General features: G+C 32.0%; 2 protein-coding genes across 3 annotated transcripts in view; one reads left to right on the forward strand and one right to left on the reverse strand.

Moving 5' to 3' along the window:
• LOC143078830 (transmembrane protein 192-like) lies at positions 1-15,651 on the reverse strand. 2 transcript variants are annotated; one of them, XM_076253817.1, is made up of 7 exons: positions 15,500-15,651; positions 10,604-10,750; positions 9,957-10,227; positions 9,054-9,182; positions 8,323-8,428; positions 6,104-6,130; positions 1-2,048 (listed from the first exon to the last, which is right to left on the reverse strand). In XM_076253817.1, exons 1-7 carry the CDS (start codon positions 15,533-15,535, stop codon positions 1,904-1,906), a joined length of 861 nt encoding a protein of 286 aa, XP_076109932.1. In that variant the 5' UTR covers positions 15,536-15,651; the 3' UTR covers positions 1-1,903. The 2 variants fall into 2 exon arrangements, with proteins under 2 accessions (XP_076109932.1, XP_076109933.1); XM_076253818.1 differs by lacking the exon at positions 6,104-6,130.
• Positions 15,636-26,750, forward strand: part of LOC143078828 (deubiquitinase OTUD6B-like) — a 16,343-nt gene continuing 5,228 nt past the window's right edge. Inside the window, exons 1-2 of the mRNA XM_076253816.1 lie at positions 15,636-15,765; positions 16,779-17,018. Of these exons, the coding sequence (XP_076109931.1) occupies positions 16,800-17,018 (219 nt within the window). The 5' untranslated portion in view covers positions 15,636-15,765; positions 16,779-16,799. The remainder of the gene's footprint in view (positions 15,766-16,778; positions 17,019-26,750) is intronic.

Raw genomic sequence — 26,750 nt, forward strand, 5'->3', positions numbered from 1 at the left:
TGGAGGATCAAATATGCGTTTTATTCATATCATATATAAACATAGAAAAGGAACATTGCATAATACACATGGCAAAATATTATAAATAACAATTAAATAATATACATACATACTTTTAAAAGAGAATTACATAAGCATGAAGCAAAAGAATTAACTCAAACTTCATTGTAATAAATCTTCATCTAGATTTTTAAACAAAACCAAATGAAAAGTGTTTTAGTATAAACAATATTTGTGACTGCAGAAATATATTTTAGGTTAGATAAGTGTTAAATCAACCAAAAGTTGCTAACCTTCTACATCATTTATTTAATGGTAATAGGCAATTATACCACATCTTCTTATTTTTATAACAAGAGGTTCCAAAAACTGTTAATTCCACATGTGTAATCTATTTAAACTATCTATTGTTTTTCAGAAATTTCAAAAGACTTTTTGGCAGTAGTATCAACTTCTGAAGTACAAAGAAGCTACAAATAATGGCACATTGAATGGTATTTCTGAATGACAAGTACAGCAATACTACTACAGAATAAAATGCCTTTTAAAATCACAATGCAATATGGCTTTGTTAATAGTTGCAGGCTGTTTGATGACTACAGTTGCAAACTTTTATTTGGTTTGACCTTCAGTGAACAGTTGTCTCATTTGAAATCTTCATTTTTTATATGTTTAGGGCATACTAGTGAATTAAGCCATTTAAGCCAAAAACTTAGGATAACAAATTTTTACATTTCAACTATCAAAGGCATGCACCTTATAAATTTTTGAAAAAAATCCACTTTTCACAAACAAAAACAATAAGATCATTTAAAAATAATCATTCAAGACAACACTAAATATACATATTTAAACAAAAACAAAATGAACACCATACTGTTGTAATACAATGAAAGAAATGGTAGTACATATAATAATAAAGCAATATACAGTTGTACGATTATTAACTTTACACATAATTTGTGTTGATGCAGTATGAAGCTTCTGATGGGTTTTCATTATATTTTTAAATATTTTTTTTTTTATTATTTTTTTTATCATATCATGCTTTTTGAATCAAAGATATTTCAGATGTCCTTTTGATTTAAAAAAAAAACTAAAAAACATTTATCATTGATACAATTTGGTCTTTTTTATTTTGTTGAAACAAAAAGCTACAACTTGACTAGAGAATACTCTGACCTGTTTTTGTTCTATTTATTTGATCATTCTTTTGAAATTATTTCATTTCTACTTGCATATACTTTTAAGAAATTTACAGTATACTTTTTAATAACAATTATTTACTTATTTACATTTATAAGTGACAGAAATGTAAACTTATACTTGGTGAGAATCTTTGTTGTCAGTAACACATGAGCTGTGTCAGGTAGAAACCAACCTTGTGCAAAACATCTGTTGACATATTTCAGTTGAAAAAAATATCTATGCAAAGTCTACCACATAAATGTCTAGGAGTATTATATGACCAATAACTTTTTTTTATCTCGTTTCTTGGACCACAAAGGGGGTGGGTGCGCACTATACACAAATGCGCAAAATACACACCAAAAGACAGTATATGAAAATTAGCTGATATAAGAACCCTAATAAGGGATCAATATTCGTCTTTATTTAATATTTGAATATTTCAGAATCAATCAAACATTTATAATGTAAATGTATACATGTATGTGTACTTGCATAATGTCGATTTTTATCGGAGGCAGCTCACATGTAAACAGTCATAAACTATAAGTGATTTAGTTCATTTTAAACTTTTTAACCTCATTTTTTTTTAGCACATATTAACTCAATCTCCTTTGCAGTAAAACGAGTACATATTTGGAGAATTTGCTGTGACAATTATTTGTGTATATGAAGGTTGTCATGGGACATACAATTGACAATAAGTATTTGAACACTATCTCTGACCAATCTGAGATTTTAATGCATTATTTTCTGCATTCAAAGCTAGAATGCGTTTCCCAAGCTGTGAATTGTGTTGTTTGAGATATCGTATCATATCTGCTTGTTTCTCTAATACTTGATCTGAATAATTTTCATCTCTGAAAATAAAGGAAAAAAGATATATAAAAAATGTGATAATGCAGGTCAGCTTAAAATATTACAGAAATATCCAATCAAGTTTAATGATAATGAGAGGCTTATTCAAGTCAGTCAAAATTAAAAATAACTCATGATTTTTATATTTCATGCTTTATAAATAATAAAGGGCTGCGCTTTAGCGCATGATACGCCCGTTGCTCTTTTAACTTGTCTTTTATGCTTTAAATGAATTTATATGATCAACTAGAAATATATATACAAATCAAAAGGGATGTTACATTAATATATTCACCAAAGTTTCATAAAATCCCCCTTTTTTAAGTATAAAAATTCATTACTTAAGAAAACGTAAAATCTAAAATTTATAAAAATGGAAAGGGAGCTTATGTCAATAGATATAAACAATTTATCAAAGTTGCATAAAATTTTGTGAAAGTGTTAGTTATTGTCCAAAAATTGGAAAATCCCCCCTTTTTTAAGCATAAAAATTCATAACACGGAAATGTAAATTCTGAAATTTATAAAAATTGAAAGGGAGCTTACATCAATAGATATAAACAATTCACCAAAGTTTCATGGACATTGGTGAAAGCCTTTTTGAGTTATTGTCCGAAGTGTTGAAAATACCCCTTTTTTTTCTGAATAAAGCCCCATAAATCCAAAACTTAAAATCTGAGATTTATAAAAATTGAAAGGGAGCTTACATCAATAGATATAAACAATTCACCAAAGTTTCATGGACATTGGTAAAAGCCTTTCTGAGTTATTGTCCAAAGTGTTGAAAATCCCCCCTTTTTTATGAATAAAGCCCCATAAAACCAAAACTTAAAATCTGAAATTAAAAAAAAACGAAAGGGAGCTTACGTCAATAGATATAAACAATTCACTTAAGTTTCATGGAAATTGGTGAAAGTGTTTTTGAGTTATTGTCCGAAGTGTGGACGACGGACGGACGAACGGACAACGGTATACCATAATACGTCCTGTCTAAAAGACGACGGGCGTATAAAAATTGACGCCACAGCAGAGAGTCATAATGAAGACTGTACAGTGAAACCATCAAATGTTTACATTAAAGTGTTGATAAAATAAAATACTGTCTATAATAAATAAATAATAACAATAATGAAGCACATTGATCGGAGTGCATTGCCTTGCTCTGAAAAGTAAACAACACCAAATATTTCAATGGCTAAATGAAGCATTTTTGCCTTTTCAAAAACGTTAATAATTCTAACATGACATCCTTCAAACGCTTTGAGTACACATCCGTGGTAAAATATGAATATATTTCCTGGGCTGTTCCGATCTTACTCCCACTTCAAATGTTTTTTATGAATGAGCTACCCGACGTCATAGAACAATTACGTCAGAATATAAGCATTTTACAGGAAAATACACGCTTGTGAAACCAAAATCATCACTAGAAAACATAAACAAACGATGCTAAAAATTGTTATATAGCCATTTGTGTATACATATAAGACATATAATACAATGATCATTTAGATTCATCCAAACCTATCTAAATATGTTATTGTAAATAGATTGAACATGTCACTTATTCAGTTTGCTCCGTTCTTTTCATCAATTTTAAAGTGTGTTTATTCATGGGAAAGGCAAATATTGCCTTCACCTAGAGCGCTTTGATCCAAAAGAATTTCCGTATTTGTCCTATTAGAATCGAAATAATTCACGGGGCTGGAATATATTGCTATTTTACCATGGGTTGGCCCTTTATACCGATATTTATGAAAATATTTGTCATAAAGGGCTAACCCATGGTAAAATCACGATATATTCAAGCATCCATGATTTATTTCTTAAATATTATTAAAGGTTAATGATTATTGCATGGTGAGTTTGGTGACAAGAATTTTCTTTTGTAATGAAAATCATAAATTAGTCTAGATGCCTTTAAGTATTTTTAAATGATATGAGTATTTGTATATAATCCTTAAGTTGGAATCTTTGTTTAAACCATACTATTGTATTCTTGAAAGCAATAATATTGTTATTTGCAAATGATGTTAGTATACTGCCACATACAACATGCTATAGATTTACATGATTAACAATATATACCAACAACTGTTACTACTTTACACATGTTAAACATTTAGAATTAGGATCGAGGAAAAGTAGGGCATTGATTCTAAGATTACACGACTTAAAATAAAGCTGAAAATTTGTTATGGACCTGAACTTCCAGATTCTGGAATTGAAGATAACATTTTGGCATGTTAGCTCACAGCTTAAATTTTGGTAGCCAATTTAAATAGTTTTATAAGGGGGAAAAAATCTGAAATTTTAAAATAGCCATTCTATAGTGGGCCCTTGCTTATTTCCAACCCTGGATATGAATTTATCATAAGGCATATCTGCTAAACAAAATGCCTGTATTTCATGATTGAAGTCGATAAGTTTGAAATGACTTACTTGATACTTGTCAAAATAAAAATAAGGGATCTTATTTAATCAGTTGTGAAAAAAATGTGTATGTGATTTAGAGAATTTTAGTGGCAGCTATTTTTGTTGTTTCAATTCAGGGATAATCAAACATGAATTAGACTGTTAACAAGAATGTGTCCAAAGTACACGGAGGCCCACTCGCACTATCATTTTCCATGTTCCATGGACCGTGAAATTGGGTAATTATCTAATTTGGCATTAAAATTAGAAAGATCATATCATAAGCAACAAGTGTACTAAGTTTCAAGTTGATTGGACTTCAGCTTCATCAAAAACTACCTTGACCAAAAACTTTAACCTGAAACTCCCACTTTCATTTTCTATGTTCAGTGGACCGTGAAATTGGGGTCAAAAGTCTTATTTGGCTTAAAAATTAGAAAGATCATCTCATAAGCAACAAGTGTACTAAGTTTCAAGTTGATTGGACTTCAGCTTCATCAAAAACTACCTTGACCAAAAACTTTAACCTGGACGGACAAATGGAACCACAGACGGATGGACGGACGAACGGAGCCACAGACCAGAAAACATAATGCCCCTCTACTATCGTAGGTGGGGCATAAAAAATGACTCAGTAATATATTTGTAAACAAAAGTCCTAAGCAAACTCAATGAAAATAATTCTATACAGACATCAAAAGGTAAAAGTGCATCAGAATACTAACACAAATGTTCCTGGTTTGATTCCCGTTCCAAGATGAAAATTTCAGGGACTGAATTTTTGGCTCTCCCTTGAGTATAGTCTTGAGGAAACAATGATAGTCGGTTGGAGGGGGACAATAAATGTCTGACCCGTGTTAAGAGAGAGCCAACCTTTATGGGTGCTTTTAACATAGATAAATAAAATCGTATAATATAAGCAAAATGAGAATGTTAATTTTGATACATGCCTTTTTGTGCTTCTTTGTTACATTTGTTGTTTTTATAGTGATTAAGATGATAACACAATGTTGACCTCTGTACCCCTATTTTTGACATATTTACCTATTGTGTCTGTTTGTTTTGTTCACGCATCGGTGACAATACAATGGAATTCGATGCGACTGTCATACAAGTGAGAGGTTTAGCTAGCTATAAAACCAGGTTCAATCCAACATTTTCTACATAAGAAAATGCCTGTACCAAGTCAGGAATATGACAGTTGTTATCCATTCGTTTGATGTGTTTGAACTTTTGATTTTGCCATTTGATTGGGGACTTTCCTTGGAGTTCAGTATTTTTGTGATTTTACTTTTTGCATGTAAAAGGCACCCTTGTAGCTATATTTACAAGGCAGCACTTGCACCCGCAAAGTGGAAAGGGATTAATATAAGTTGTAAAACTTGTTTCCTAATCTACTATAAGTAAATATGTTTAAACTAAAAGGTATATAGTTCTAGATTAGTTGTAAATATGACTTTTACAATATGTATGAGTGAGGAAAAACTAGTGTTTTATGTGATGATTACAAATAATACACATTAAACCCACAAAATTAAAGAAAAATTTAACACCTATGTTTTGCTCCTATATTTGTGCAAGGTAATTTTAACATATGTCTATAAATCATGCAAAACTAAAACAAACTAAATAAACAACTCACTTAAATCCAATATCATTACATCCAAAACTGTAAACCATACATAATGCAAATATTACAAGTGAATATATCTACAAAATTAAAGCCTTACTTGATCCTTATTTATCAATTTATGGTTTAGTTCAAAATTACCATTCCTTAACAGTTTTGAAATAAAGTTGACAGTTCAGAATATAAGAGTACATTTTGTAGCTATATACATTTTTATTTTGTTTTCAGGTGGACCCAATACTACAGGGAGATAACTCTGTAAAAAAATCAGCTAAGCATTTAAATCATGTCGTATTGTTAAGGAAATATTAAGCCTATCAATGATCAAAATTAGTGTCAAACTGCTATATAAACAATGAGATTTTTCTGATAAAGTGGTTGGTTCAAATTTTTTGAAATTTTTATATTTTTGTCAAAGGGTGGGTCAAAGTAAACATTTTTAAAAAGTTTTTTTTAAATTAAAAGAGCCAAATTTAAAATATGTGAAGAGCTGTGAAAATAAATCCATTACTGTAAATTCAGACATTAATGTGTGCATTCATTAGTAATTTTGTCATTTTAGACTAAAATGAGATTTTTATCTTTGCGATATTGAGAAAAATCATGTTTAAATTATATAAAAAATTACAAATTGTGAGATCAAAATATTGCTATCGTAACAGTGTTGCATTTTTTGCAATAATAAAACACCCCAACAATTTCTAAAGGACAAGGTAGGAAATATGCCCGTTTTTGGCCCCTCTATTTTTTCAATTTCTAAATTTTGTTTTGGAAAGCTGCTTATCACATTAAAATATCCATGTAGGTTTGAAGTTTGTTTGGATGAACTTCAAAACTATTAATTTCAGAATATGGGTGAGGTGAGGGGGGTAAAAGGGCATCAAAAACACAAAAAGAAGGAAAAATTACGATTGTTTTTTAAATCTAATAGCGTGCGCCTACATGACCCGGAGAAAATGATGGTGATTTAGACAACAAAAACAGTTCTCATTACACTGGAATAAAAAAAATCCTGGGTCACGTTGGTGATGCATTAAAAAACTAAAAAAATGTATGGAACACATGCAAAGTTAATAATAATTACAATATTTAAATAATAATAACCAAAAGTTTAGCCCCCTCACCTCACACAGTTGCTAAAATAAGTGGTTTTGAAGTTCATCAAACAAACTTCAAACCTCAGGGAATATTTTAAAATAATAAGTAGCTTTCCAAAACAGAATTTGAAAAATGAGAAAACAGGGGGGCCAAAAACAAGCCTTATTGTACCTTGTCCTTTACAGTATGTTCATTTCTCCTGTCAATCAGCATTAATTAAATTTTAGGAAACTGTTCAGTCATCTAAAATAAGAATTCATCACAAAGAGTCTTAAAATAAATTAGGGTGTTTATTAGTATGGTAAATATTGAAATTTGACTAAAAAGAATCAATATTTAGCTCACACAACTATGGTTTCATCCCAAACAAATAAATTATGCAAACATTATTCATGCACAAATTTTCACAAAAAGGATCCTTTAAAAGAAAATGAAAATGTCAAAAATACAAAGGAAATAAAGCACTAATGACAGAAATAAAAGCAATAAATAAAGTGAAGTAAAGTTATTGCAGGATACTGGTGCATGTAATAGAAGAAAAAAATACAAACTTAAGAAATTTGAAAAAGGGTCATAAATATAAAACGTCTGCAAAATTGCTTTCATACATATATAAAAAAAGTCACTGCATCCAAATACTAATGCATGATGAATTTTTAAAAATAAATATTCAGCAAAACATGTGACAGATTGCTTCTATTTTAGGACATTAACTAAAAAACAATCGACCAATCTTCCATTTGACATAATATAGACATGTAATATTTCAGTCAAATAGTATGAAATAATCCAATTTTTGATATATAATTTCAGTAGGACCAGTCAAGCATGGGCATCTGGTAGCAACTAGCTATATGGACCAGCATACATAGTAGCAATGAAATGGACCTACATTTATCCTATAAACTGTATACCCTCTAAAGTATTCACTTTAAATGTTTACCAACAGGCAATATGCACGTGTGGATGTGTCTGTGTATTTATCCTATACCTATATGAAACTCCATAAAAGGGGAGGGGTGGGGGGGGGGGGGGGTGGGGGCTCCTAAATTTCAGGAAATGTGATTTATAACCAGGACTATCAATATCAAGTTCTATTGTCTAATTGTAAAACTATGTCATAACTACTTTACCTAAAACCAATCTCTGAAGTACCACTGTTCTGCATGAAACTAGATATCATTTCCTCTTGAGCGACATCTGGGGACATCAATAAACTATTGAACTTTACTGTTTTTACTGAAAACATAATAAACGAGATTATTTCATCTTGGGAAATATCAGGTGACATCAGTAAACTATTGAAATTTGCTGTTTTTACTGAAAAAAATGAATGAAACTAGAGATTATTTCATCTTGAGCGACATCTGGTGACATCAATAAACTATTGTTAAACATGTTAAGAATTATCTCCCCTTAATCTCTATCAACTCTTCTACAAATGTAACAAAAAATTGTAACGAAAAGGTCAAGTATAAGAAATACAAATTAAGTTTTTAAAATAACAAATTTGAATTAGTAGTTTGATACCTATTTAAATGAGTCAGTATTGAGGCATGTTGGATTTTGAACATAACTCAATGCCTGCAAGTTATATCATGTTAAAATGACAGTTGCTTTCTTTTCTTTTGATGAGTTTGAGCTTTTGCTTTTGACATTTGTTGATGGACTTTGAACTTTTCTTGCAATGTATTTTTGTTAGTGTACATTTTGAAAAGATAATAAAAATGATAAAGAACTTAATCAAATTATGTTGCAATAAAGAAAACACATTTTCTATATAAACCAAGTTTAAAACAGATTTTTCCAGACATTATTTTTGACAAAATCTAAAATTTTCATGATTGTTGTTGATAACATTTACCAAGATAAATCATCAGCACTGACACAGCTAACACTGCCTCCAAGGCAATCACTATTTCTATATATAGATCGGTGTGGGTTCCATTCAAATCTTGTAAAATCTTCAGAACTACTAACAAGGCAGCATTACCTGTTAAATATCAATCAATAGTAATTTAATATAATAGATTTAAAATAACTGACTTTGTCTCAGACAAAAACAGACTCAAAGTTACTCCATCAAGACAGAATATGTACAGAATCAAAGTAATTAAATGTATGTCCCATAGAATAAACGTTAATGACAACTAGGTTACTATTTGTGATTTAAGGAAATTTATAGGATTCTAGGATATCTTAGTGCTTCCTACCAATAAATGCATTTTGTTGTTGGTCCATGTTCGTCTATGTTTGATTTTAATAAATTGACTTGTGTTAAATTAGGTTTCTTGTTTGTTCATGCTATGGCCTTTAATAGCTGACTATATGGTATGGATTTTCCCTCATTTTTGACTGCTGTACAGGGACCTATAATCACTGACATCCATGTAATTTGAAGTATTGTGGATAGTTGTCTTATAAGCAATCATACCACATCTTTTTTATTTTTACATGTTTTATGGAATATAATAATAACAGATACTGCGGATTCGTTTATTTTCATGGATTAAGGAAAACTTGCATGTTTATGGACATTTGATTTCGTCGTTTTGCCAAATCTACATACAGGCATATATAGTATTCTTTTATTTTTTTGAACATTTAATTTCGTGGTTCACTTGTACCCACAAAATCCACAAAAAATTGGTATTAGAATAATTATAAATTCACTGTACACAATTTAAATTTCCATTGATGAATCCATACACCAAATTTTTTCTCTTAGGATATCCACTACAATATCCTTACAAAAAAATTCACTCACCAGCTGAATTTGCTAACAAAGGTATTTTACGTAAATGTCTCGTTCTTCTATAAAATTCCAGATATCCACACATTCTGTGTCTGTAATGGTGGTATCTCAAATATCGATCAAACCCAAGCAGAATAAACCAAAGTCCTCCATGGACATAACAGGCTACGGATATTTCATCAATATGTGCTCCTAAATGTTTTCCATCATGTTTTGTAGTATTTCTATCAGGTTGTAAGACTTCAATATGTGGTAGTACAAAGGTAGCTATGACCAGACCAGTCTGAAAAATAAAAAAAAAGTAAAAATATAGAAAAAAAAGAGAAAAAATGGCTGTCCAAGAATTTAAATAACAATTTGTAAAATGAAGGATCAAATGCTATAAACTTAGAATTTTTCCAACAACAAAAACAACTTAAAGTTAGTAGTGCTGACAAATTAGGTCATCTACAAGTAAGGAAAAGGGAAGAAAAACCTTTGTGTATAAAATAAATCAACAGTTTTTAAAAGTTGATATAAGAAATTTTCCATATCAATACATTTTTGTAAAACCATGTCTGCACAAAATACAAAAAGTATTGATCAGGAAATGAACCATTGAAAAATTATGGTGGAAAACTCTTTTGTTCAATTGCTGAATATTTAAAGTTGAAACTTACAAAGAGTAGTATTTCCACTACAATAGCCCAAACTATGTGAATTTTTCTAAAAGGGGGATCCAATTCAGCACTTAAAGCAGGACTTTCTGATAGTAAGTCTTCTGTATCTTTGTTCTGTCCTGATCCATCCTCATTGAAAAAATAGCCCTGTAATAAACAATGATCACATTTTTAAGTACATGTATTTGCATTGACAGTATTATTTCTGCCACCAGATATAGCTGCTTTTATCATAGACCAGTCAGATGCTCAATTGGTCATACTAATCAACAATCATGAAGTTATAATATGAGGCAGGCATTACCTGTAAATGGGGACGAAGTCTGTATGAATTATTTTTTTGTAACTTAAATATTTGTTAAAAAGAAGAAACGGAAATACCGTAACGTTTCCGATTTTGTTTCTGTTGTTAGGGATTTTAGTTGTGTTGTTAGTTAAGTTATGACGTCATATGCAATGTAAACAAAGAAACGCTATCATCAGGTAACGTTTTTTTATATCAAGGAATTATTAAAAATGAAATTGGTATTGCGTTCCTTCCTATTTTATACTAGACTAATAAATATATATTTTACTCAAAGTTTCATACAAACGAGACCGGAAAAAGGAAGTACATGGTAGATTTCTGCGAAGATGCGGAAATTCAAAACATGACATAAAAAAATTTTTTTCCCAATTTTCAGTTCATTATTTTAGTACAATGAAAATTTCGGGAAAATTTTCCCGATTTTTTTTTTTTTTTTTTTTTTATTGATTTTTCTACTGTTATATGGGACTTCGTCCCCATATTATCATGATTATTAATATTAACTTTCAGTACATTTTTAGTTATATATTTCATTTAGGGTTAAAACTTCTGTTTATATAATTGTAGACATAGTAAAAATGGTAGATGCATCTACTTATTGTATAATGATATTGTAAGATATTTTACACTTACATGTAAGGGCAATAACTCCTCTAAAAAAGTTTTTGATGTAAATAGACAACAGGTGAATCATAACATTCAGTTTAGTTAAATTTTTTTAATCTTGTACACACGTTTTTTAGTTTTCAAAATAATCAGCAAAAATAAAAAAAAAAATGGTAGAATTGACATTTGAGGGCAATAACTCCAATAAGGAATTGTTCAACAGTTTAAACTTCTGTGGACAGCAAGGTAGATTTCAAAATGCTCAAATTCCTGAACTTTAATTGACTGACAAACTGATACTTGAACCGATTACTAATTATGATTTTTTTTTTTAAAAAGTGTTAATAGATATAAGCACGAATCTATTTTATTCAATTATCATAATATCTTTATTCTCATAACCATTGCAGATACATAGTTACATAGAGAGAGTGCAAAATATGTACAAGAATATGCATCTATTTACAAAACATAATATATAATACAGGGGTTTCAAAATAATTATTAAAGTTAACACGAGCCAGATAGTATGATAATTTTCAAATGAACATTCTAGCAGATAATGCAATTCGTCTCCAATGCTACCAAGATTACACAGATGACATTTTCTATCATTTCAATAATACTGTCCTGCATAGTTTAAGTTAAGATATTGAAATATTTTTCAAAATGTAATTCTAACTTAAAGATTCTATAATATACTGCTTGTGTAGACTCTTGTAATTGTATATTTCACAACTGTTTATATTAATCTTGTAATCGCAACTTAAAAGTAGTTTTAACCATATATCGTTTCTATGTATACTTTGTGTAGTTTATATGCTGTATGCCTATATTTGTTAAGACTTTGCTGAATAAAGATATTTGAACTGTATATGTTTTATGCAAATGAAGTATTCATTCAATATAAGTTTTGTTTAATTCATTTTTTTGGGAAAATGTTTTCAAATGTTCACTGGTAAACAATAGTACATGTATATATGTAATGATCATTATTAAGAATAATTACACAATTATAAACATAAACAACCCATAAACAAGGTCTATTTTATAAATTGAAAAGAACAGATGGCTTATATAACTCAATCACGCTGTCAAAAGAAATGGAAATTAAAAAGAAGTCCTACATAACTTTTTTTTTTATTAGCAATATCCCAAAAGAAGTCATTTGACATTTTTATTATGTTAGCGATGTCTCAAATCTTGTGTTAGACAATAGAAACATGGAACCATTATCGTAGAGTGGTTGTTTCGGACACAAATTAAGGCTTAGTAAATAAGAACGTCAGCTTGCAATGATACATGTATTGAACTCTGAAAAGGTAACGTCACAACAACGGTGACGTCGTGTACATGGAGAGCGGTAGCGGGAACACCTCATGTGTAATTCTTAACAACCATAAAGTATTGGAATCACAATTGCTTCCTGTAAATGCTATTGGATCATCTTTTACCATGTTTACTTCCGATAAAAAATAATTGGACAATATATTATTTCCTGTAAATATCATTGGTCAAATTCGCGATTGGCTCCAAAATCTAAAGATATTGACCAAAAGGTATATATAGATAAAACAAGAAATAAATCCTAAAATTCTCACAAAATTTATCATTAAAATATTAAAGTTTATCTACAAAGTCAACATGCCAAAACGCAAAATTTCGTACAAATGTACCTAAAAAGGTCGGTTTTCTGGCCCTGTGGTGACTGCAGACAGAATTGCACCAAGAACTCGGTACAGTGTGACTCTTGCAATTACAGTAAGATATAAACAAAATAAAAGTAATATATACACACAGAATGTAGAAAAAGAATAAACTTTATTTCCAATTAAGGGACCCAAAGGACATAAACATTACAACATCAATAATTTTCACATTTACAATACAAACAATGACATACAAAAAGACGGAAAAAAAGATTAATTATTAATAAGAACTATTGGGTTCTTAAAAAATATGTAGAATCAATAGAATGTAATCCGGAAAGTAGTGATGAATCCGGAAACGTTTTTCTTTATATAGATTATCGACTTTCACATTGATAGATCTGCATAAAAATAAAAAAATGATGACATTATGCGTTATTTAATCTATTTCATTGTATTATTGTACAATTTCACAGTTTTTCATAGTGGTTGGCATTTTTTGGGCTGTTCGGTGGTGTTCGGTGGTGAAAAAACCAACCCCCTGGGTGCACCATATCAAGTGAAACTCAACTGTTTGTTAATTTTATCATCTTCTTCAGGGATGAAAAAAGTGCACGGAAAAATCCAGTTTTAATGCTTTTACATTAGTGATTTTGGGGCCCTTTATAGCTTGTTGTTCGGTGTGAGCCAAGGCTCCGTGTTGAAGGCTATACATTGACCTATAACATACATGTGATTCTTCCGGCGGGAGTTAAAATCTCCCGCTTTTCAGACCCTCTTCCGTCCCTCCCGTTAAAATTTGAAATCTTCCGCTTTTTGAAAATGTCAATCTCGAAAAAATTTCCGTAGACATTTCTGTTTACAAAATAGATACGGACAGGGAAAAAGTCAGAGAAACTCTAAATTGATATGGGAAAAGTCCGAGAAAAACGGAAGTTTCCTGTAATGGAATTTGTGTCAAAAAGGTAAATACTAAAATAGGAAAATAGCCTCAAGTAATCAATGAAGGTGTTAAGGATTATAGACTGTATATACAACTATAAAAGATGATTGGCATTTACCTAGTAATCAACTAGCTAGTTAAATATACATGTCTGGATGATTAAAAGTGATACTGACAATGGAAGAGTTGTATAAACATCGACTTTATAAATTGTGATGCTGTTGAAAACATGGAACAGACTTAGTTTATACTGAACCTCAAAGACAATAAAATCAACTCAAATATGATATTTATGTCTTGTCTTCTATCTAGGCCAATGGAATACCTATATAAGTGTGTTTGTCTTATAATTTGACAAAATACAAACTGTATCATGTTATCACCAAATACATGTACCCCAGCATAATATTAAAGAAAACACAGTATCTAGCCAAATTTAAAAATGGTGCAAGTCCAGTGCCAAGGGTCAAGACAATGCTTACTACACTTCATGCAAAGCTGACTATGGGGCCCTAATTACTTGACCAAAAATATGGAGACAGCTACCCACCAGAAAGCCCACAACTCTATCAATTCAACACCTTCTTTTACAAACATGTTCAGTAGTGGTACTAAAGTTGACAATGTGGCTAAAGCAGAGGTACTTTTTGCCAACTATGTATGATGGATGATCACTTTATCTTTGAACTATATATGATGGCTGATCACTTTAACTTTGAACTATATATGATGAATAAATATTTGACCCCCCCCCCCCTCTTATCTTCTATTTTACTGAGTATAAATGGCTATGCAGGTGCTTCAAGGTATGAAATCATTGGGTTTTTTTAACAAAAAAGGAAGATATGCAGTTTAAACACACACAAAAAAACCATTGCGTACGTCGATAAAAAATCTCCAGTTATGAGGCCCAAACTCCAGCTGAAAATTTCCAAATCTCCAGTTGTGGCTTGACAACTCTGTCACATGTATGTATAATGGTTTACTTTTTTGAATTGTTATTTGGATGGAGAGTTGTCTCATTGGCAATCACACCACATCTTCCTATATCCAGTTATGAATTTTCTAAATCATACAATGCATTTGAATTCTATTTATCTAGAGCATGCTATGCCTTAAAACGTTTCCAGATGCACAGTTTTGTCTGTACTCAGAGTAAATTTTGAGGTGAAAATACAGCAATTTTAGGCAAAGCCTAACCTTAAGTTCATAAACATGTGCACCCAGTACTTGTTTTACATTATGACTGAACCTTGATACATAAAACGAATGTACTTCCGTATTATTATGTACTTTTCCTTGGCCTTATGCTTATGCCAGTCAACTGATCAAAATTTTTAAAAAATGTCATAATTGACGAATGAGAATGCAGACTGCAGTGAAAGTCATACCCCTGTGTGTCTCGATTCGTTAGATAAGCTGACCATTCTTTCATCAGGAAAGTTTTAACTGTCACGTCGCAAAATCCAGTAAAAGATTTCATTAATATTTATCCAAAATAAAATAAAAATCGCTAGACCATTCTCCCCTCCATCGAAAAAGATTTCACTTCCGGTCATTGGGACACACTTTTGCGATTTCCCATATAGCTTTCTGTCAGTTCACAAGGCCTGAACTACTTGATAATTACGGAATATTTCTATTTTTTATTTTCAGTGTAGGTATTTTATTAACCAATTTCATTCAAACAGACTTAACTACAGGTCAGAGATATGTGTACCCCTTTTAAAAGAACAGTCGCCCGATACCAACTCGTCCCTTTAAAAAATAACACTGGAGACAAACTCGCCCCTCTTTCTAATTACTAGGCCCACAATCTACCAACTCCTCCTACAATTGAATAAGCATTCTGTGAGTATTGATAGCAAATTGGCCAATACATCATTTTTCTACATAAATAAGGCCGGTAGTTTTCTCGTTTGAATTGTTTTACATTGTCTTATCTGGGCCTTTTATAGCTGACTATGCGGTATGGGCTTTGCTCATTGTTGAAGGCCGTACGGTGACCTATTGTTGTTAATGTCTGTGTCATTTTGGTCTTTTGTGGATAGTTGACTCATTGGCAATCATACCACATCTTCTTTTTTATATAGTCCCCTACCGGATAAAAATCCAGTGCATTGGAACAAAATTCTAACTTGATCTTTTAAAACTTGTCATGAATATGAGGCAGGCATTACCTGTAAATGGGGACGAGGTCTGTATGAATTATTTTTTTGTAACTTAAATATTTGTTAAAAAAAAAGAAACGGACATACCGTAACGTTTCCCATTTTGGTTCTGTTGTTAGGGATTTTAGTTGTGACGTTATTTAAGTTATGACGTCATATGCAATGTAAACAAAGAAACGCTATCATCAGGTAACGTTTTTTCTTATCAAGGAATTATTAAAAATGAAATTGGTATTGTGTTCCTTCCTATTTTATACTAGACTGATAAATATATGTTTTACTCAAAGTTTCATACAAACGAGACCCATATAAAATAAAACACCAAATATAAAATTTATATCTTCAAGCACACAGGCACTTGTTTCTATCCATTGGAAGACCCACTAGTATCAACGTATATTTTCTTTTCACTAGACCCTTTTATCCTGGATGTGTTTGCCCATAGTTAGTCTGTACTCACTCGTATATTTACCTTATTTTATATTATAATACATTTCAGGCTATATAGCTAGGAAAGAAAATGAGTGACTCTGAAAATGAAGAGGACTCAGTGGTGAAGAGACATAAAAAAGAAAAGAAGGAATTGCAGGCTAAAATACAACAGTTAAAGCATAGTGTGTCAAAGGGAGATAAAAAGAAGAAAAAGGAAATTGCAGAACAGATAACAAAGTTAGAAAAAGAACTGACAGAAAAACATGAAACAGAACTTAAAGAATTGAAAGACATAACAACCCAGGAGGTGACAAATTAAGGGAGCTACCATTTGATTTTTATGGGGGGGCTAGGATGAAATTTGAAAAAAATAGGCAGGACAGGCAGGACAGGAGTTTTGAGTAAAAAAAAAAGGCAGGATGAGACACTTTGCAAAAAAAAAAGGCAGGATGACAATTTAGGTAAAAAAAGTCAGGATAAACTAATAAAAAAAAGGCAGGACCGAATACAGTGAAAAATAAAAATGCAGGACAGAGATTGCAACTAAAAAAAAATGCAGGACAAAATTTTTCATCCTAGCCCCCCCATAAAAATCAAATGGTAGCTCCCTAATTTAAGAATTAATCAATTCAATCAAATATCTTCTCCTTTTTGACATTTGGTTGGTACATTTGTAGTTTTATCAATGGAAGTTTATTCATATCTTATTTTTAACAGACTGGAAGGTGAATTCAATAGCTTGATGCTAGTATGTGATCATTGAATGTTGCAACTAAATATACATGTAACTGGAGTAGGTATTATATTCAAATGACAGACTTTATTTCATGGACATTGCTTGTTATCTTATTCAAAATTTTCAAATCAGCATGCCAAACTACCATGAGCACTCTAAAAAGCTTCATACATACTCATTCAAACGGTTTTATTTATTCTTTCAAAAAATACATTTGTTTATGTATATAAACATTGCGGTTTTTGGAAAGATTAGAACTTGTTCTAAATCTTTACTTAGGCACCAGCCTCCCTAACAACAGGACAGGTTAGCTACTGTTACTAAATGTATTCACACTGAAATATAGTTCCTTATGGTTCTGATGTATGTGCACATAATACACATATAAACTGAAAAAAACTGGGTATATTATTGGAGCAGTTCATTCAAGAATGTATGTCATTAAGGTGTGTTGATGTGCAAGCTTTTAAAAAACATTTTGATTAGGTAACTGGGTATTGATTCAACTAGTATGATTGACAACTGTCAGTATCACTAAACAATCAGAGACAAGGTGAACCTTTAATTACAATGCCCCACCTCCTAAACTGCCAATCAAATTGACCACATTACTTATCAACCTCAGTCTTACATAATTATACAGACCACTCAATATAATTCTTAATACACAAGTATTTGACCTCATAATTGCATATACATTTGTGTATAATTGAATACACAAATGTGTATTTTAGATGTTTGATATTTATAAGGATGATAGATTTATTTATTGCCAATTACTTTTGATCTACATTACATAAAGTGATTCTGTAAATAATATCTAAAAGATAAATGATTAATGGATTAACAAGATCTTAAAAAAAATGAAATATGAATATAAATATGAATGAATAAAAGGTATTCAAGTAAGGCCTATAATTTACTTGATAAATTTCCAATAATCATCTGTAATTAATCAACAATTAAATTAGTACACTTTTTTTTATCAGGAATTGGCTTGAAACAGTTTAAAAATTTTAAAACTTTTAATTATAACAAACCATTGTTTATTAGTTTAGTTCCCATCAATCATTATGTCTATTTTAGTCATTAAAATTTTTATTAGAAGTGAATATATATTTATCCAACGCAATCATAGGTTTGAACGTAGTTTTCAATTTAGACTCGTTTATATTTTTTCGTTTGGGCTTGTATAATATTTTCCCTCCGGTTTATATGATCCGTTCATCCTATATTGACTCTTAAAATTCAAGAGTCTATCTAAAAATGAGGGTACATTTTATATGGCCTTCCAAATACCGTTTCGATCCCTAACATCACTGAAGAGACATTTATTGTCGAAATCCGGATCTGGTGTACAAAAAATATTAACACCTTATGTTTGTGGCATAACATCGTGACCACAAGTTAATTGTTTTCTGTAAGTATTAAATTTATATTAAGATCCATTTTGTTACATCTTGTGATCAATTTTATTTGGCAATCGCCAATGGCAGTCAGCAGGGTTAAAGAACATCAGTTGTATGACCTGTTAGTCAAATGCGTTTTGTTTAAATATACTTCTTCACTTTTTTGGTCTTTTGGAAAATGTTGTTTGTGCTGTATTTAGACCCTTCTACAACGAAATTTGTTTTACATGCACACGTATATTGCAGTTTTTATCCAACGCAATCATAGGTTTGAACATAGTTTTCAACTTAGACTCGTTTATATATATATATACATTGTATATATATATATATATATATATGTTACAGTGAATTTGTATAATCAGGGATTATGTAGAATCCCTGATTTTTCAGGGATTATGTAGAATCACTAAAATCATTAGTGATTATATAGATTCCCTGAAAATGACCAGTGATTTTATATAATCACTGATAATTTAAATAATTATTCTACAAATTCCCTAATATGATTTTAGTAATTATCAATAATTAAAAGCTTCAAAGATGATATCTCAAACCAATTACACTAGTGGTTCCAGCAAGGATTTGTATAGTCTTACTATACAAATCCTTGGTTCCAGGAAAGGGAGATCCCAAAATACTTATGGTCATGATCAATATTCACGAAAAGACTGAAGAAGGATATTGCCTTGCTATATAGCATGGAATCCTGCTCGATCTTTAATACAAGAAATCAGTTTGAGGTTGCTGATTTCCTTTCATTGGTACAATTTGTACCTTCAGATGTTTGTGCTGAAAACTCGGATTTCGCTGATTTGATGTGGAGGACAAGGGTTTTTTTAAATGTTGATATCGTGGTAAAAACAGATGTGAATTTGATAGATATGCCTGTAGAAAATCAGGGCAAATGTGTAATAGTCGATGCCATCCAAATTTTGTGTGTAAATAAAATGTTTAATATTAAAATATTATACATAACATTAACATTTAACATAACGACTGTACGCATAAAAATAGTTTTAATGACAATTTCATTTTATTTCATATTCTCAACCTAAACACAATTGCTAAAACAATACAATAAAAAGAATAATCATTATGCAATTTAATATTTTCATACTGACTTCATCAACCCGCCCGTGTGGGATCGCTTGATATTATTAATACTAATACAGTCAATATCAAAAAGGGCTCGCTTGATATTATTACTGATAAAGTCAGTATTAAAAACAAAACATCAATTATTCTATATATATTTTGCTTATCATTTAATTATATTGTGCTTATCATTTAATTATTCTGTGTATAACATTTCAATATTTTTGTGTCTTTCACAAATAAATTATGCCTAACGTTTTACAATATTAAGGTTATCATTATGATATATTAAGGTGGTATGGGAGTCTAAAATAAAAATGATAGAATTTGTTCATACTTTGCCAAAACGTTGAAAAATATAATAAAAATGATAGGTCACCGCGCATTTTCTCAAGCTACAGGACGGGACAAAATGACACATTTTGTATGGATTATACAGGAAAAAACACCATTTTGTGATTAGAAACTAAACAAAATGATAGAATTGTTAAATACTTCAGGAAAAGATAGCTTTCAGACACTGCTTTGAGAATATCAAAAGAAAAGATAGGGTCACCGTATGTTTTTTCCGGCTAAAATATAAAATAGGAAAATTCCATACAGAATCCTTCAGAAAATGCACTTTTTAGCTCACCTGGCGTCCGGCGTCCGTCGTCCTGCGTCCGTCGTCGTCCTGCGTCCGTCGTCGTTTGTTAACTTTTACAAAAATCTTCTCCTCTGAAACTACTGGGCCAAATTAAACCAAACTTGGCCACAATCATCATTAGGGTATCTAGTTTAAAAAAATGTGTGGCGTGACCCGGCCAACCAACCAAGATGGCCGCCATGGCTAAAAATAGAACATAGGGGTAAAATGCAGTTTTTGGCTTATAACTCAAAAACCAAAGCATTTAGAGCAAATCTGACATGGGGGTAAAATTGTATATCAGGTCAAGATCTATCTGCCCTGAAATTTTCAGATGAATCCGACAACCCGTTGTTGGGTTGCTGCCCCTGAATTGATAATTTTAAGGAAACTTTGCTGGTTTTGGTTATTATCTTGAATATTATTATAGATAGAGATCTAGATAAACTGTAAACTGCAATAATGTTCAGCAAAGTAAGATTTACAAATAAGTCAACATGACCGAAATGGTCAGTTGACCCCTTTAGGAGTTATTGCCCTTTATAGTCCATTTTTAACCATTTTTAGCTCACCTAGCCTAAAAGGCCAAGTGAGCTTTTCTCATCACTTGGTGTCCGTCGTCGTCCGGCGTCCGTCGTCGTCCGTCGTCGTCGTTAACTTTTACAAAAATCTTCTCCTCTGAAACTACTGGGCCAAATTAAACCAAACTTGGCCACAATCATCATTGGGGTATGTAGTTTAAAAAAATGTGTCCGGTGACCCGGCCAACCATCCAAGATGGCCACCATGGCTAAAAATAGAACATAGCGGTAAAATGCAGTTTTTGGCTTATAACTCAAAAACCAAAGCATTTAGAGCAAATCTGACGGGGTAGAATTGTTAAACAGGTGAAGATCTATCTGCCCTGAAATTTTCAGATGAATCGGATAACCCGTTGTTGGGTTGCTGCCCCTGAATTAGTAATTTTAAGGAAATTTTGCTGTTTTTGGTTATTATCTTGAATATTATTATAGATAGAGATAAACAGTAAACGGCAATAATGTTCAGCAAAGTAAGATTTACAAATAAGTCAACATGACTGAAATGGTCAGTTGACCCCTTTAGGAGTTATTGCCCTTTATAGTCAATTTTTAGCTCACCTGGCCCGAAGGGCCAAGTGAGCTTTTCCCATCACTTTGCGTCTGGCGTCCGTCGTCCTGCGTCCGTCGTCGTCCTGCGTCCGTCGTCGTCCGTCGTCGTTAACTTTTACAAAAATCTTCTCCTCTCAAACTACGAAGCCAATTTAATCAAATTTGGCCACAATCATCATTGGGGTATCTAGTTTAAAAAAATGTGTCCGGTGACCCGGCCAACCATCCAAGATGGCCACCATGGCTAAAAATAGAACATAGCGGTAAAATGCAGTTTTTGGCTTATAACTCAAAAACCAAAGCATTTAGAGCAAATCTGACGGGGTAGAATTGTTAAACAGGTGAAGATCTATCTGCCCTGAAATTTTCAGATGAATCGGATAACCCGTTGTTGGGTTGCTGCCCCTGAATTAGTAATTTTAAGGAAATTTTGCTGTTTTTGGTTATTATCTTGAATATTATTATAGATAGAGATAAACAGTAAACGGCAATAATGTTCAGCAAAGTAAGATTTACAAATAAGTCAACATGACTGAAATGGTCAGTTGACCCCTTTAGGAGTTATTGCCCTTTATAGTCAATTTTTAGCTCACCTGGCACAAAGGGCCAAGTGAGCTTTTCCCATCACTTTGCGTCCGGCGTCCGTCGTCCTGCGTCCGTCGTCGTCCTGCGTCCGTCGTCGTCCGTCGTCGTTAACTTTTACAAAAATCTTCTCCTCTGAAACTACGAAGCCAAATTTAATCAAACTTGGCCACAATCATCATTGGGGTATCTAGTTTGAAAAATGTGTCCGGTGACCCCGCCAACCAACCAAGATGGCCGCCATGGCTAAAAATAGAACATAGGGGTAAAATGCAGTTTTTGGCTTATAACTCAAAAACCAAAGCATTTGGAACAAATCTGACAAGGGTAAAATTGTTTATCAGGTCAAGATCTATCTGCCCAGAAATTTTCAGATGAATCGGACAACCCGTTGATGGGTTGCTGCCCCTGAATTGGTAATTTTATGGAAATTTTGCTGTTTTTGGTTATTATCTTGAATATTATTATAGATAGAGATAAACTGTAAACAGCAATAATGTTCAGCAAAGTAAGATTTACAAATAAGTCAACATGACCGAAATGGTCAGTTGACCCCTTAAGGAGTTATTGCCCTTTATAGTCAATTTTTAACCATTTTTCGTAAATCTTAGTAATCTTTTACAAAAATCTTCTTCTCTGAAACTACTGGGCTAAATTAATCCAAACTTGGCCACAATCATCTTTGGGGTATCTAGTTTAAAAAATGTGTCCGGTGACCCGGCCAACCATCCAAGATGGCCACCACGGCTAAAAATAGAACATAGGGGTAAAATGCAGTTTTTGGCTTATAACTCAAAAACCAAAGCATTTAGAGCAAATCTGACATGGGGTAGAATTGTTAAACAGGTGAAGATCTATCTGCCCTAAAATTTTCAGATGAATCGGATAACCCGTTGTTGGGTTGCTGCCCCTGAATTAGTAATTTTAAGGAAATTTTGCTGTTTTTGGTTATTATCTTGAATATTATTATAGATAGAGATAAACAGTAAACAGCAATAATGTTCAGCAAAGTAAGATTTACAAATAAGTCAACATGACTGAAATGGTCAGTTGACCCCTTTAAGAGTTATTGCCCTTTATAGTCAATTTTTAACCATTTTTCGTAAATCTTAGTAATATTTTACAAAAATCTTCTCCTCTGAAACTACTGGGCCAAATTAATCCAAACTTGGCCACAATCATCTTTTGGGTTAGTATTTTGAAAAATGTGTCCGGTGACCCGGCCATCAAACCAAGATGGCCGCCATGGCTAAAAATAGAACATGGGGGTAAAATGCAGTTTTTGGCTTATAACTCAAAACCCAAAGCATTTAGAACAAATCTGACATAGGGGTAAAATTGTTTATCAGTTCAAGATCTATCTGCCCTGAAATTTTCAGATGAATCGGACAACCTGTTGTTGGGTTGCTGGCCCTGAATTAGTAATTTTAAGGAAATTTTTCTTTTTTTGGTTATTATCATGAATATTATTATAGACAGAGATAAACTGTAAACAGCAATAATGTTCACCAAAGTAAGATTTACAAATAAGTCAACATGACTGAAATGGTCAGTTGACCCCTTTAGGAGTTATTGCCCTTTATAGTCAATTTTTAACGATTTTTCGTAAATCTTAGTAATCTTTTACAAAAATCTTCTCCTCTGAAACTACTGGGCCAAATTAATCCAAACTTGGCCACAATCATCTTTGGGGTATTTAGTTTGAAAAATGTGTCCGGTGACCCGGCCATCCAACCAAGATGGCAGCTATGGCTAAAAATAGAACATGGGGTAAAATGCAGTTTTTGGCTTATAACTCAAAACCCAAAGCATTTAGAGCAAATCTGACATGGGGTAAAATTGTTTATCAGGTCAACATTTATCTGCTCTGAAATTTTTAGATGAATCGGACAACCCGTTGTTGGGTTGCTGACCCTGAATTGTTAGTTTTAAGGAAATTTTGCTGTTTTTGGTCATTATCTTGAATATTATTAGCTCACCTGGCCTAAAAGGCCAAGTGAGCTTTTCTCATCACTTGGCGTCCGGCGTCCGGCGTCGTCCGTCGTCCGTCGTCGTCCGTCGTCGTCGTTAACTTTTACAAAAATCTTCTTCTCTGAAACTACTGGGCCAAATTAAACCAAACTTGGCCACAATCATCATTGGGGTATCTAGTTTAAAAAATGTGTCCGGTGACCCGGCCAACAATCCAATATGGCCGCCATGGCTAAAAATAGAACATAGGGGTAAATGCAGTTTTTGGCTCATAACTCAAAAACCAAAGCATTTAGAGCAAATCTGACATGGGGTAGAATTGTTAAACAGGTGAAGATCTATCTGCCCTGAAATTTTCAGATGAATCAGATAACCCGTTGTTGGGTTACTGCCCCTGAATTAGTAATTTTAAGGAAATTTTGCTGTTTTTGGTTATTATCTTGAATATTATTATAGATAGAGATTAACAGTAAACAGCAATAATGTTCAGCAAAGTAAGATTTACAAATAAGTCAACATGACTGAAATGGTCAGTTGACCCCTTTAGGAGTTATTGCCCTTTATAGTCAATTTCTAACCATTTTTGTCGAGCCTTCGACTTTAGTCGAAAAGCGAGACATAGCGATCCTACATTCCGTCGGCGTCGGCGTCGTCGTCGTCGGCGGCGTCCACAAATATTCACTCTGTGGTTAAAGTTTTTGAAATTTTAATAACTTTCTTAAACTATCCTTGAATTGTACGAAACTTGGACAGAAGCTTGTTTATGTTCATAAGATAGTATCCAGAAGTAAATTTTGTAAAAATAAAATTCCATTTTTTCCGTATTTTACTTATAAATGGACTTAGTTTTTTTCTGCCAGGAAACATTACATTCACTCTGTGGTTAAAAGTTTTTAAAATTTTAATAACTTTCTTAAACTATCCTGGAAATATACAAAACTTGGCCAGAAGCTTGTTTATGATCAGGAGATAGTATCCAGAAGTAAATTTTGTAAAAATAAAATTCCATTTTTTCCGTATTTTACTTATAAAGGGACTTAGTTTTTTCTGCCAGGAAACATTACATTCACTCTGTGGTTAAAGTTTTTAAAATTTTAATAACTTTCTTAAACTATCCTGGAATTGTAAGAAACTTGGCCAGAAGCTTGTTTATGATCAGAAAATAGTATCCAGAAGTAAATTTTGTAAAAATAAAATTCCATTTTTCCCGTATTTTACTTATAAATGGACTTAGTTTTTCTTCCAGTTAACATTACATACAGTCTGCAGTTAAAGTATTTAAAACATTTTTAAGATTCTTAAACTAGCCTGGATTTTTACCAAACTTGGACAGAAGCTTCTGACAATCAAAAGACAGTATCGAGAGGAATAATTTTATTGATTTTTTTCATCATTTTTGATGAGTGTGTGATTAATAGCAAAAGTAGGCGAGACACTGGGTTCCCCGGAACCCTTACAAATTTTTCGTAAATCTTACTAATCTTTTACAAAAATCTTCTCCTCTGAAACTACTTGGCCAAATTAATCCAAACTTGGCCACAATCATCTTTTGGGTTAGTAGTTTGAAAAATGTGTCCGGTGACCCGGCCATCCAAACAAGATGGCCGCCATGGCTAAAAATAGAACATGGGGTAAAATGCAGTTTTTGGCTTATAACTCAAAACCCAAAGCATTTAGAGCAAATTTGACAGAGGTAAAATTGTTTATCAGTTCAAGATCTATCTGCCCTGAAATTTTCAGATGAATTGGACAACCCGTTGTGGGGTTGCTGGCCCTGAATTAGTAATTTTAAGGAAATTTTGATGTTTTTGGTTATTATCTTGAATATTATTATAGATAGAGATAAACTATAAACACCAATAATGTTCAGCAAAGTAAGATTTACAAATAAGTCAACATGAGCAAAATGGTCAGTTGACCCCTTTAGGAGTTATTGCCCTTTATAGTCAATTTTTAACCATTTTTCGTAAATCTTACTAATCTTTTACAAAAATCTTCTCCTCTGAAACTACTTGGCCAAATTAATCCAAACTTGGCCACAATCATCTTTTGGGTTAGTAGTTTGAAAAATGTGTCCGGTGACCCGGCCATCCAAACAAAATGGCCGCCATGGCTAAAAGTAGAACATGGGGTAAAATGCAGTTTTTGGCTTATAACTTAAAACCCAAAGCATTTAGAGCAAATCTGACAGGGGTAAAATTGTTTATCAGGTCAACATTTATCTGCTCTCAAAACACAATTTTGTCATGAATCCATCTGCTTCCTTTAATATTCACCTAGACCAAGGTGAGCGACACAGGCTCTTTAGAGCCTCTAGTTATTGATAGAGATAAACTGTAAACAACAATAATGTTCAGCAAAGTAAGATTTACAAATTAGTCAACATGACCGAAATGGTCAATTGACCCCCTTAGGAGTTATTGTTCTTTATAGTCAATTTTAACAATTTTCATAAAATTTGTAAATTTTTACTAACATTTTTCACTGA

This window comes from Mytilus galloprovincialis, chromosome 6 (genome assembly GCF_965363235.1).
Source record: "Mytilus galloprovincialis chromosome 6, xbMytGall1.hap1.1, whole genome shotgun sequence".
Taxonomy (NCBI): Eukaryota; Metazoa; Mollusca; class Bivalvia; order Mytilida; family Mytilidae; genus Mytilus; species Mytilus galloprovincialis.

Coding starts and splice junctions, on each gene's coding strand:
- LOC143078830 (XM_076253817.1), bottom strand. CDS start 15,535: ATGGTCAGCTTATCTAACGAATCGAGACACACAGGG. Junction 10,228..10,603: donor TAGTGGAAATACTACTCTTT/GTAAGTTTCAAC, acceptor TTTATTTTTCAG/ACTGGTCTGGTCATAGCTAC. Junction 8,429..9,053: donor AGTGCTGATGATTTATCTTG/GTAAATGTTATC, acceptor TTATGTTTTCAG/TAAAAACAGTAAAGTTCAAT.